This window comes from Thamnophis elegans, chromosome 7 (genome assembly GCF_009769535.1).
Source record: "Thamnophis elegans isolate rThaEle1 chromosome 7, rThaEle1.pri, whole genome shotgun sequence".
NCBI lineage: Eukaryota > Metazoa > Chordata > Lepidosauria > Squamata > Colubridae > Thamnophis > Thamnophis elegans.
Genome location: NC_045547.1, coordinates 39125610 through 39139111, shown reverse-complemented (window position 1 = coordinate 39139111; position 13502 = coordinate 39125610). Strand labels below are relative to the sequence as shown.

Sequence of the window (13502 nt, the reverse complement as noted above, 5' to 3'; positions counted from 1 at the left end):
TCTGGCTTCCCCGTTGACTTTGCTTTAGTAGTGGCAAAAGGTGGGACAGTGCAACCATCATAGATAATGACTCAGATGCCGATCATCTTTATTTTGATCACATGACCAAGGGGTCATATGCGTGAAAAACAGTCATAAGTTCTAGAATGGTCATAAGTCACTTTTTCAGTGCCGTTGTTCAGTTCAGTTATACAATTTGTTAATGCAAATTGCATCAAAAATGTTCCCCTTGTAAAATCTTATTGATTTTAGGGATTCTTATGACGGTAATTTGTAAATTACATTCTGTACTGTATGGGTATAGTCATTTTGCAGTACATAGTAGAATCCAAAGCCTGATATAAAAACCATTTTAAAAAATTGTTTGAAGAATCTTTAAAGATTAGAATGTATAAAACAATTTATTTCATGTGAATGAAATAAATAGCATTACATTCACCAAAGTATTTTTAAAAAAACTTTAGTTTCCATCAATCTACATTTTCTAAAAAATGTAAATCTATTTTCACAATAATATACACTCAACATTTTTCATTTGCTGTTTTTATTTTCTAAAGTCATTTAATATAGCATGCAGAAATAAGAGTATAACAATAATAGTATTTTTACTGTAAAATAACCATTCCTTTAAAGTTTTAAACTGACCTCAATAGAACAAAATAAAATGCATTAATAAAATAAAAACTTTAAAATGACGCTATTTTCTGAATTCTTCGCATGGATATGCTGATGTAATATTTAATTTTATTTTCTTTTATATATAAAGAATGTAGATAGTTATGTTGAATTATTGTTTTATGTAATGTAATAAAACAGGAGAGATTTTATTTCAAAGTGTGAACTACTGTACATATCTGGTCCAGCCCTAAGTACTAAATATACTATTTTGATGAGAAAATGAATGATTTCTGCAAACCTGAGTAGAAGTTCACACCCACAAGGAGAGCGGTAAGAGTTTATTGTGAGTATACACCAGTGCTTTTTAAAAAAAACATTTTCAAACTCAGGCTGTATATAGCTGTGTGAATAAAACAATCTAAGAAATAAACATAAGAACATTTTTGTCCACAATCTATGGGACTTTCTAGCTTTATAAAAAAAACAAATCTGCATCAAAGGCATTCTAGCATATACACATAAAAAAAAAACCCAGCCACACAATAATGCTGTTTATTAACAAAACAAATGATCTTATCCCAGGTGACATTTTAGTACTAAAGTATTACTATGGTGTGTAAAGCATCATGAGAGAAAGTGTATTACAACTCATTTCAAAGAAATTTCAGTGGCCACTCGGAGACAGTTGTACGTTTCCTGTGGAAGATCCTCTCTTGTGATATTATTTCCATCCAGACGCAGATGAGATACCCTGGAATAGGCCAGTATCCCGACAACCTTACAAAAGCTTTTCACTGAAAATTCTGTAATGTAAATAACACAATATTAGAATATAACTTTCACAATCAGTCTAAGATATTTCTCAATTTAATTAATGCCAGGAGTTCTAGCACATTTTAGGTTGCTCAGCTAATTAAATTCTATTTCCCATAAGTTATATATATGTTATATTGCACCCAGATATCAGACATTATGCTTAAAGTCCTGATGTGAAAAATTGAAACACAAAAACATTATCTAAGAAAGAGCTTTTAGTTTTAAGCAATGAGATGAACAGATGCTTCCATACCAATTCAACATGATGGTATTGCTTACAAGCTTTATTTGTCTTTACTGTGCTTTAATATAGTGAAATGTGCCTATTGTAGCTAGGATACATTTATTCTATAGTTGGTCTGTAGGTCATGTGATTTTTACACCTTTATACAGGATGTGGTGGCCTAGAGGTTTAATGATGCTGAAATTGCTGGCCAAGAATGATCTCCATTCCAGCGGTTTGAGCCCGGCTCCATGAGACAGAGTGAGCTCCATTGTTCAATCCCTAGCTCCTGCACATCCAGAATATTGAACAAATGCAATATTGTGAGTAGATAAATGGATACCACTTTTTTTGTGGAGGGGAACCTAGCTGCGTTTGTATGTTCATGAGACCAAAAGCAGGCACTGGGCCTGGCCAGATATGAGGCACATCAACACTAGGAGAGGTGAGGCAAGACCAGCAGAGGAGCCTCGAAGATCCAGCAACCAGAGAGCTGCTAGTTAATTGGTGTTCGCAATGCACCAAGGATAGACACACAAGCACCAAACAGAATGAACTAGCAATCTAGGCTGTCGGGCTATTATGTATTGTGTCTACCATTTGTAGATTTCCTTGACATTTTGTATGCCACATGTTAAGTAAGTAAGTAAGTAAGTGAGTGAATGTGTGAGTGAGTGAGTGAACGAGTGAATGAACGAATGAATAAATAAACAAATAAATAAACAAACAAATAAATAAATTACACCCTTCTTTTTGGAAGGCAATGTTCTTATTCCTTAAATAAGCTATAATATTATGGTCACAAATATTTGTTACAAGGTGTGTCAACAAAAAAAATTATATATGAAACTGAGAAAAATAATCTAGAATGTATTTATTTGTTTTAGTATTACAGAATAAAATAGCAAAAATGTGCAGCAGTATCTATTGTCTTGCCTGGTTTTAGCTTTTGGAATATTATTGTGATTTATTCTCAGGTAAGTATGGAGAAGAAGTATTGATGTCATTTTCACTGGTTCTTCCACTGTTTTTTTTCTCATTTTCTTTTTATGCCACAGTTGCTTGATTGTGGAAATAGCCAATCATTAAATATGTGGCTTCCAGTTTCTGCTTCAGATTTTTTCCCATTGAAATAATCCTGAAGGAGTTATATTAATGAGTTTTTAATGTATTTGTTTAATCTCTTGCTGAGAGTAACAGAAAGTAGTATGGTTAATATCTATGCTAGTTCCCTAATCTATTTTCAAGTATTTTCAAATAAAGCTTTATTTTTATTACTATTTTAGGAATTCTCATATCCTGGTCACATCAAGATGCATAGTAATCATAGATTTGTGGATAGTTATTACCAAGTTGTTGTTGTTGTTGTTGTTTATTACTATTAAAGTGAGAAATATAGTGAAATTGATTTTTTTCAATTGAAAATTTGCTATAATAAATGGCATCAAAACTAAACTAGTTATTAAAATTTGAGCAATGATGCTTGATGAATAAAATGCATTACATAGCAGACTATGGAATTTGTTTGGTAGTAAAAGTAAATGATGGGTTTTAAAAAACCCTGACCAAACTGTTTTGATGAGCCATCATAATTATGACTATCATCATCAACATAATTTATTATGAGTCAAAATCGAGAAATGGCTTGAAACTATTACTTCCAGAAGAGAAGGCTTTCACATCATGAAGTGAAAGCAGGACCTATGGACTTCTGCTGTTGCTAGCTAGAATATGTATGATTACCAATTATCTTTAAAACAATTGCAAATTTGTATCATAATACCTATTATTTTTAAAAAGAGATGGAATGAACATAAAGACTGGGATACAATGGTTATATTAGGATTGAGAATTAAATAAGATAATCTAATTTAACTATTACCAACACTCTTCTCTCTTCTCTTCTTTTAATGGAAATAATACTCACTGGTAATTTCGTTGACTTGGAGGTAGTAGTTTTCAAGGTGCTCATTGACTGTCGGAATATTCTTTAGCTGATTATAGGAGAGATCCAGCTCCACAAGTGAAGAGATATTGAATACATTGCTTGGTATTCCAGAATCTGTCAGTTTATTGTGAGAAAGACGTAAATACTGCAGTACTTTTAAACCTTGGAAATACTGATCAGGAACGCCACTAATCTGATTATGATCAAAATACAGCATCAATAAATTATTAGGCAGTCCTGTAGGCAGTTTAGTCAGTTTATTATTGCTCAAGTCCAGATACAAAAGTGATTTTAAGCCTTTAAAAACTCCAGAGAGTGTACCTTCAGTCAGTTCATTGTGCTGTAGGTGAATGACAGTCAGATTCACTAGTCCCTCAAGTGTATTGGGAGTGATTTTGGAAATCTGGTTATGAGTGAGTTGCAGGTCATCCAGAGTGCTGGGAAGTGGCCCAACAACTTCAGTTAAATTGTTGTGATTGATGTGCAGCTTTTTTAAATTCTTTAATTTGGCAAAGACTTTGCCTTTAATATTAGAATTTTTCAGTTGGTTATTGTCTAGGATTAGCCACTCCAGATCTGTCACATTCTCAAAAGCATTATCTTCTATGCCTTCAAGCAGATTATTGCGGAGATACAGGTATTTGATTCCTTTAGGAATAATGGGGAAACTCTTCAGTTTAAGATCATCACAATACATGGCTGAGGGGTAAGTTATAGGACAATGACATTCTGGGGCACAGACCGATGATAGCTCTAACATTGAAAAATAATAAGAAAAATCTGGGTTAGGCTCGTAATCATATTGACAGAAGATGCCGGTGATAAAAAAAAGGAAGAAAGGAAGAGAAGTCAGATACATCTTTGCAGCCAGGATTGTTTCTGTTAAAGGAGATAAAAAAACATAGAGTTACCTCAATGTTGTAATAAAGAAGCATATTAGAAGAACAAAACAAAACAAAATATAACTTCTGTGTATCTCTATCTCTATCTATCTATCTATCTATCTATCTATCTATCTATCTATCATCTATCTATCTATCTTCAAGCAAGCAGAAGAAGTGGGGTGGCAGTCAGGTGGGCTCCTGCTGTACATGGCTGCTGGTGCTGCTACCACAAGACAGGTGTCAGGGTATGGATGGATGGCTGCAGGGGCCCTGGGGTAAGCCAGTGCAGTGCACATGGGGCAGTTCACTACCACCCAACCTCACCTTGTGGTGCAGCACCGTTGAGCAACCAGACAGAATGGGCAGCCAGCCAGCTGTGCAGGCTCTTAAGTAGGTCTTATTTTGGGGGTAGGGAGTATATTAGATGCACGTATAAAACATGCTAGGACTTATTTTCAGGATAGGTCTTATTTTTGGGGAAACGGTATAACTTTTTGAAAACTGTAGTATTTATTATGGTTATATGCATAGGCTATTATTATAATGTTATATTAAGTATTTACAGCTTTCATCAATGACTAAATAATACAAGTCAATACAAGTTCTGAGGCCTGAAGCTGCCATTCAGGGGAGAAGACAGGGCCAGCTGCCAAGACTCACTGTCCCACCTACACAAACTGAAGAAATTCATGCTAACAATTCATGATTAATTTCTGGGTGGTTTCACTCTGGGTCACAAGGTGATGGGTGTGCACACACGCAGGGTGCGGCTAAGTGTGGATTTCTGATATGACATGACAATGCTTATTAAATATTTATATGGAAAATAAACTTTCTATAATGTTATTACATACAGATGATATGAATTTTATATGAAAGTATAGAGAAATTTAATATATTATTAGGTAAAGGTAAGGTAAAGATAAAGGTTCCCATCACACATATGTGCTAGTCATTTCTGACTGTAGGGGGTAGTGCTCATCTCCATTTCAAAGCCAAAGAGCCAACACTGTTCGAAAACATCTCTGTGGTCATGTGCCCGGCATGACTAGACGTTAAAGATGCATGGAAAGCTATTACCTTCCCACCAAAGTGATCCCTATTTTTCTACTTGCATTTTTATGTGCTTTCAAACTGCTAGGTTGGCAGAAGCTGGAGCAAGTAACGGGAGGACACTTTGTTATGCGGCACTAGGGATTCGAATCACTAAACTGCTGACCTTTCAATCAACAAGTTCAGTGTCTTAGCCACTGAGCCACCATGTCCTTATATATTATTAACAATAATTGCTAAAATGTTGACTTAAAACTTCTAGAGATTAAGGAAATGGATCACTTGGGCCAACCATTATTTTCCAAATATTTGTCTATGTGAGTAAAAATAGCTTTACTCATGGAGGGGGGAAATGGAAGGTATACACAGTAGTTTACTTGGCAGTTTACCAAGTGACTCCTCCATCAAAACATAATGGTTGTAAAATGCTGATTCATAATTTACTTGATGGTGAGCATGTGCAATAAGTCCAGCATAATGACTAATTTCAGTTAAAAAAACAGAGAGGAATTCCATAAACAAATATTCATATGATGTAAATTTGCATCTGTAAAAATATGCATAGGTCTGCTCATCATATCTGGAAAGGGATATAATGCTGGAGATAAGATTATGATAGGTTCCAATAGCTATTTTACAAGAAAAGTCTGCTTTAGCTTCAAAAACAGGGCTTCCAAAAGGAACATTGTTTTGTTTTGACTGAAATCATAGAAAAATAGAAAAGTAGAGTTCTATCTTTCTGCTTCTCAAAATGCTAGGACATCAACCAACATAGATGCTTAGAAGGATATTTAGAACCGGTAAAGAACACAATGGATATTTATCCTGAGATGTAGTGATGACCACCTAATCTATATAGATAAACTTTTCAATTGGAAACTGCCAGGAATCATACAATTTGGATGGTATTTAAATTAAATGAAGAAATGGGAATTAATACATTTATGATCAAGTCTATGAAGGACTACTTTTCTTGAAACTTGTTGCTATCTGTGGTTTGGAGACTTCCCAGATCTGAGTTGAAGAGAACAATGGTGGGAAAGCAATTTGTCTCTGTCATTGGCCGGTGAGAAACAAAATGCTGAACTTAACCAAGAAATTTATTCTTATATTCTTCCATTTTTTTAAATATGTAACTAACTGAATAAATTAATTTGTAAATAAATTCAACTGGGATCAGATTCACCAGATTCATATCCCACTTCTCTGGGAAGCATTCTTATGCTACCCTTTGAATGAATCCATCATTTGATTTTAGACAAAAGCCCTATTTTAAGAAAGGGGGAAAAACCACAGTTGGTGGTTTTATAAATTCTGACTGGTGGCTCCCAGTATTCTCTTCCCTTATTACTCAGGCTGAGTAAAACTCAGATGCCAAAAGGAGGAAACTGGCCTGGAGATCTATATGTGAAATGTATTGAATGACTATGAACATAACAACAATATTCAGTGACATAATGGATCAATATCTCTGGCCCATCTAGTCCAGCATGCACTAGTTCTCAGAATAGCTAACTATCTGTAGAAAGAAGCAGATTTCTCTCCCAGCATATACCATAAGACCATCATAAAGGCTAAGAGCCATTGATTGTCATGATTTCTACCAGTATGCATTGGTCCAAATGTCTGGCCAGACAATCTGGTAGCTATATCACATTTTATAGGAGTGAATTTCAAAACTTAATTATCTGCATTGTAGAAAAAAAAAATTCCTGTTTCTTCCAGTATTTACTTTAATTAGATAACCTCGTTTGTGTATTTTGAGAGATTTAGCCATTTTATTTATGGCATGCAATTTTGTATACCTCAATTATATCCCATTTTGTTGGCCTCCTCTAAACATTCTCTAGTTCCACTATCTCCTTTTTGAGGAATGGCTAGCAAACCTGCACACAATATTCTAGAATTGAATCACACCATTTATATAAGGACATTAAAATATTGGTCTCCTTATTTGCAGTACTTTTTCTTATTATTCCTATTATGCTACAGGCCTTTCTTACACTGGATAAACATTGCATTGACACTTTCTTGGAATTTTGGTATTTACTTCAAGATCTCATTCCACATCAATCTGCTGACTCTGATACCATTCATGTTATTCTAGAGAAGATGCTAGCCAAGGTCTTGGGTTTAGAACTGATTTGTTAATGTTTCATAAAGGATTTTGTTTCAGTATTTGGCAGAATAGTATTCTATTCTGTTCAATTTATATGAAACATTTTATTTTGGCTTCCATGAGTGTAAGCTACTGGTAGCTTAGACTCAGTAACCAAAATCAATCTATAGTTAAACTGGCAGAAGCAACTAAACATTACTCTTTTTTCAATTAATTATGTTGCTATACGTTAGATGAGTTATCTTTGGAAATCTGTTTCAATTCTTATTTTAAAATGAGTTAGCTATGGATGCATATTTAGTCTTCTTCCCTTTAACTTCTATATTAATTCCAATATTCATGTTTTGTATAGCATCAGGTTTCTCCATACGTTGTTGGAAAATAAACCCATTTTCAAATTAGGTAGGAAGGTCAAAGGCAGGGATTCTTAGTATAGGTCTACAAATAGATTTCAGGAGGTCTGTGAACTTGGATGAGAAAAACAATTACAAATTTATTTTCACTGACTTCTAACTGAAATTTAGTTTGTCATGTTATTGATTTAATGGGTTAATAAAGGAATACACATTTCTACATCATATCATTATTTTTAATATATTAATAATTACATTTGAGTATACTTGGGTTTATTTATAGTGCAATCTATATATCCATTTTATTTTATTAAATATACTTAGTTAATAGATTTTTCTCAAAAAGCTCTCAAAAGGTCTCACAAGAAGGTTAAGAGTGCCTGGTCCCAGGCAATGAATGCAAAGAAAAATTGGCCCTCCACTATTCCACACTAAACGCTACTTCTTCATATATTGGAGGCAACTTGGAGGCAACTTGGAGGTTTCTTACTGAAACCCAAGTCCTGATCCATATAAACCTTTGAAGGTAGCAACCAGCACTTAGAATTGCACCTGAAAGTCAACTATTAACAAGGCTACTCTCAAAATAGTGATGTTACATGGCAATCTAATTATAACCATAACTACTCAAACTGCTGCACTGTGAATCAGCAATATATTCTAAGTGGACCTCATGGCCAGCTCCATGTGAAAGATGATGACTATAAGTTTCCCAATCTAGTAATGGTCATAACTGGCACAAAAGATAAAACCATGTGAGGGCCTTTCTGGCCATAGCAGTGATCTGCCAATAAGTAGAAATAATTTCAAAATGTTCAACATGGATAGGTGGTGAGAAGAATGATCACAACCACAACCAAAGATGGAACAACACTGGCATTGGATGGCTTATCAGATACAATTACTCTTACCTTGATGATAAGTTCTAAGTCTGCTTTTAGAATCTAAAAGCCTTAAGAAAGAGCCCCACCTGCATTTCCAATCTGTCCTGAAGTTGATATATTAAAATCACTCACATACTGATAAACCCTAACTTTGTACTGATAGATGATCTCCTACAGTGGCTTTATGTAGATCAGGGCTGTCAAACCAGAGGCCCACAGCCCGGATGTGTCATGTGCTGGCCCCACCCCCTCCTGGTTTAGCAAAGAAGAAAAAAAGTCCCGATGCATCATGCGATGCTGCCATGAGGGTGCGAGTAGTGTTTGTTGATAATTTACTTCTTCCTGGGCAAAAATGACCAAGAAACTAGTGGGTTTTCACCCAAAATCTTTATGATATGGAGGCTTGAGAAAGCCAGTTCAGAAACAAATCAACAAGTTTTTGGGCTAGCAGAGATTTGGAGTGATAATTTTTCACTTTACTTAATTATTTCACCATTCACCATTCTATCTATCACCTATCTATTTAACATCATTATCATCTATCATCAATCTTATCTTATCTCCAGACAATCTCTGATGCAACAGTATGCATAATTGGAACTAACCACCATTTTATTCCCCCAATCTTATATGAGACTCACAGCAATTATTGTTTTTTTTTTAATGCAGTGAAAGGTGGAATGAGAGGGAGGGAGGGAAGGAGGGAATGCGGGGAGAGGGAATACCTGTTTTTTAAATTTAAGAAATATAATGAAATAATTGGTAAGATGCTGTAGTATCTTAACTATAGAAGGGTAAGGAAAGAGATAAGGAGGATGGGTTGTACATGAATTCTCAGAAGTGGTATTCCACTTCAATCTTAATGCTGCAAAATGCTTAATGTTAATGCAGAAGCTATTCTGGTCCTGAATCTAATTAGCTCAGCTTCAGAAGAGCTGTTGGAAACCAAAAACTTGATGAAAATATAAGGATGTGCTGCAGATCATGGACCACAGAAACCAGGTAAGTAGAAAGAGCCAAAACCTAAGGACAGATAAAGGGGCATACAGCATCAGTAAAAAATATTATTGGTATAAACAAGTCTAATACTGACTTACTTTGTTATATTTCTCTGTTTCACAGTGAAGTTCCTAAGATATATGCCTGTAGATAAAATCTATATTGAGCTTTTGTCAGTATCATAAAAACTATTGCATTTCCTTATATTGTGTGGTTTGGAAAAACCCATATTTTTTCACAGAATTTCATTTTATGGGGTTTTATATATTTTTGGGTTGTGTATGCCGCCCAGAGTCTATTATAGATAGGTAGTTATAACAAATGTAAATAAATAAATAACCACAAGGAGGTTTTTGCCCTTCTGCATTTGCATGTAAAATTAGGCATTTGCACTTCTTAATTGTTATTATAGATGATTTGATGCTTTTTTCTCAATGAAGATTATATATGGAATAATAAATTTAATACTTTAACCAAAAAGTAGATAATTATATGACAGAGACATGACTGAATATTTACAATTTTGATATAGATTAGGACAAGGGCCATATTCAAAAGTATAGACTTTCTCTCATGAAATGGATATCCTCTTGCTGTTTACTTGTCTGTTAAGTTCTCTGAACATACTCAGTCTAGTTTTATTCCAAAAATTTGGAGGAGGTTTGGCCAACACACAGAGAATACAGTGGGAGGGGTAGATGCAGTTCATTCAGTTCAGTTGCCAGGATAAAAGCTCTTTTATCTTCTTTAGTTCTTTCATCCTCATCTTAAAAATAATTAGTCACTCTATTAAATAGTACAAGATGTGTTGGCTTCAGAGTGCATAAGAACCACCAACCCCATGAAATGATTCCACTGAAGATGTTTGTGGTATGAAGTTTAGTATTAGAAAAATAGACAGCTGAATTATAATGAAACTTGCATCTTTGAAATAAAGCTATCACAGCTGGATTTGAATGGATAGGTATACTACAATATAATCTGGTTTCACTTGATTTCTTTGCCAATTATATCTTCATGGAAGGACATCTTGGATTTGTAAGAAACAAGTTCCTACATTAATGTCCCAAAAACTATTTTCCCCAATTCTTTTTTTGAATGAAAAGGGAGGGTAAAAATTAATGAACTAAAAGAAAATACCATTTTGTCTAACACACTATTTTTATACTAGAGAAGAATTACAAAATTAGCTAGAAACAATGTCAGTTGTAAAAAAAAAATGGGGGGGAGTTGAAGTAACATGGTAGATAACTGACATTTTAGTTCTGATCAGTAAATTATTATGTATTTTGGCATATATTTATGGAATATTTTAATTTGTCTAATAAATGTTTGCACATGTCAGGCAATTCTGTGGCTTGCAAATTTATATATTAAATATATATAGTGTGAAATTAATATTGTTTTATGTAATGGAATTGTTGTTGGAGATACTGGAAAGATTGGTTACAGTTTAGGTCTCATTGTACAGATTTCAATTGTAAATGTCTTTCTATAAGAACATAGTATTAACTGTAAATCAGTAGCCTTAGTTGTTACAGTACACTGAACTGAGTTGGTTGATCAGAGATACTTTACAATCTTCCCTTTAATAGGTTAAGAAACATTTCCTGCTTCTATTTAAAAGACATATAATAATATAAGGTCTTGTTTAGAATCACACAGTTTGGTATTGGAAATATTTCTCATATATTTCTGATATATTTGTACTACTTTATACTTTTTGTATCCATTTGACTTACTGAATTACAGACTGGTAAGCCACTCTATATTAATAAAGTATATTAATATTTACTTAAACATTTCAAAATATTATAAAGTAGTTTTACAATTTTTCAGACTTAAATATTTGCTTCAAGATACTAATATTTAGTAATATAGTAATAGTAATATTTATCCAACAAAAGTGCTTATTACATTTGTTAATCATGTGAATAATCTATGAACATAAAAAAATCAAGGATAATCTTTTTCATGCAAGGTTATAATTTCTGAAATTTGTGAGACCCTTCTCTGCTCTTTGTACATTTCATAAACTTGTGAAAATTTGCTCTGGTTCCTAAAAGTTGAGCAGGAACCAGAAGTTAGCAGAGTATATAGATACTTCTCTAGTATAAATATCTAGTACAAATCTTTATTTCTCTAGTACAAATATATAAATATTCCTGTGAACATCTGCTAAAAATTTGCATGCAAGGGTTACAATTGTCAGTTGGCACCTTCCCTCATATGGAAAAATCTTTTTCACTAGCAGTTAAAAAGAGGGAATCTTATTCTGTACACTTTTCAAAGTTTCACACTAAAACCACCACTGCAGTTCCATAAAAGTTTGATTAACATTGATAGACGAATAACCTTTAATAGTTATGTTCTTCAGTGACATGAACTATTGTTTTATCAATGCAATTTTCAGAGTAATCCACCTATTTGATATTATAAGAGTTGAAATTGAAATATTTATTAGATAGATATTGTGTTCCTCCCTATGGTATGGAATAGCTCTTCTGAAAGTGATTAAATTTTGCAAAGAAATGCAACAGTAACCCACAAAACATGAAGAGCATTTTAATATAAACTCAAAAAACAAATTCACAACAGTAGTTGTGTCTGCAAACTGACAAAGGTGAGTTGTATTTTCAGTCCTGCTTTGTTCAGTTGCTTGATTCTAAGTGTTTAAAACATGCAAGAGAACTTACCTTTCTGACTTGAAACTGCTTGCTTTAATTCCCACAGCAGATTCAGTAAGGGAGTGGATCGAACAATATATGCTATAAACAGTGTCAGATGGTAACTGGCTGCCAGATCCTCTGTGATTCAAGGGTTTAGGGGGAAAAAATCCTAGTCACGCTGTTGTCTGAAGCTGCTATGTCATCATGGTATTCTGGCATGGGATATGTAGAACTGCTGCTGTCTCTAATCAAATGCAGGTGGAGGCTGAAAAGGGTAAAAGACAACACATCTGTTCTCTCCATGCAATGAGAGATAACCCCTTTTGCAACCTAAGAAAAGTTCAAGCTCTGCTACAGCACAAACAACAGACCTCTAAAGGGAGACATTATTCTAAACAATGTCCAGATTGCAAACAGACGTTTCATTTCCCCAACTCACTTCATAACCTTTAGCAAGATCTAACAAATAACCCTCAAGCGTCAGTTCAACCATAAGTTTTCAACCAAGTGACTCATTCACTTTTTCATTATTTTCTTCCCACTAAGTTATGTACAGCCTAAAAGTCTTACTAAACTTATTTACTTACTAAGTCTTTGCAATACAAAATAATGAAGGAATCATGTACATTTTTTCTTTGTCATGTCGAACAAAAAAGTTCATTAGCACAGATTAAGATCCTATATGTTGTTTATGGTATATGTATTCATCTAAATATTTACATAACAGCGATGAATTGTCTGTAATAAGAGATAAATAGTTGGCAGCTTTCTAAAAGTACACAAACATTTGTCACGTTTAGAATTATTAGGATCTGGAACCAATCAAGTTTCTTATTTATGGATGCTGTTCAAGAATGCATCCTAAAGCTTGGATGCAAATGTTGTTGAAAGAGACCTTGCCAAAAATGTAATAAAATAATAATAAAAAATTATTGG

General features: G+C 33.8%; 1 protein-coding gene across 1 annotated transcript; it reads right to left on the bottom strand.

The window, feature by feature from the left end:
• Positions 1-543: 543 nt before the first annotated feature.
• LUM (lumican) lies at positions 544-12946 on the bottom strand. The gene is made up of 3 exons (XM_032220529.1): positions 12594-12946; positions 3585-4484; positions 544-1421 (listed from the first exon to the last, which is right to left on the bottom strand). Exons 2-3 carry the CDS (start codon positions 4462-4464, stop codon positions 1267-1269), a joined length of 1035 nt encoding a protein of 344 aa, XP_032076420.1. The 5' UTR covers positions 4465-4484; positions 12594-12946; the 3' UTR covers positions 544-1266.
• Between the last annotated feature and the right edge of the window lie 556 nt (positions 12947-13502).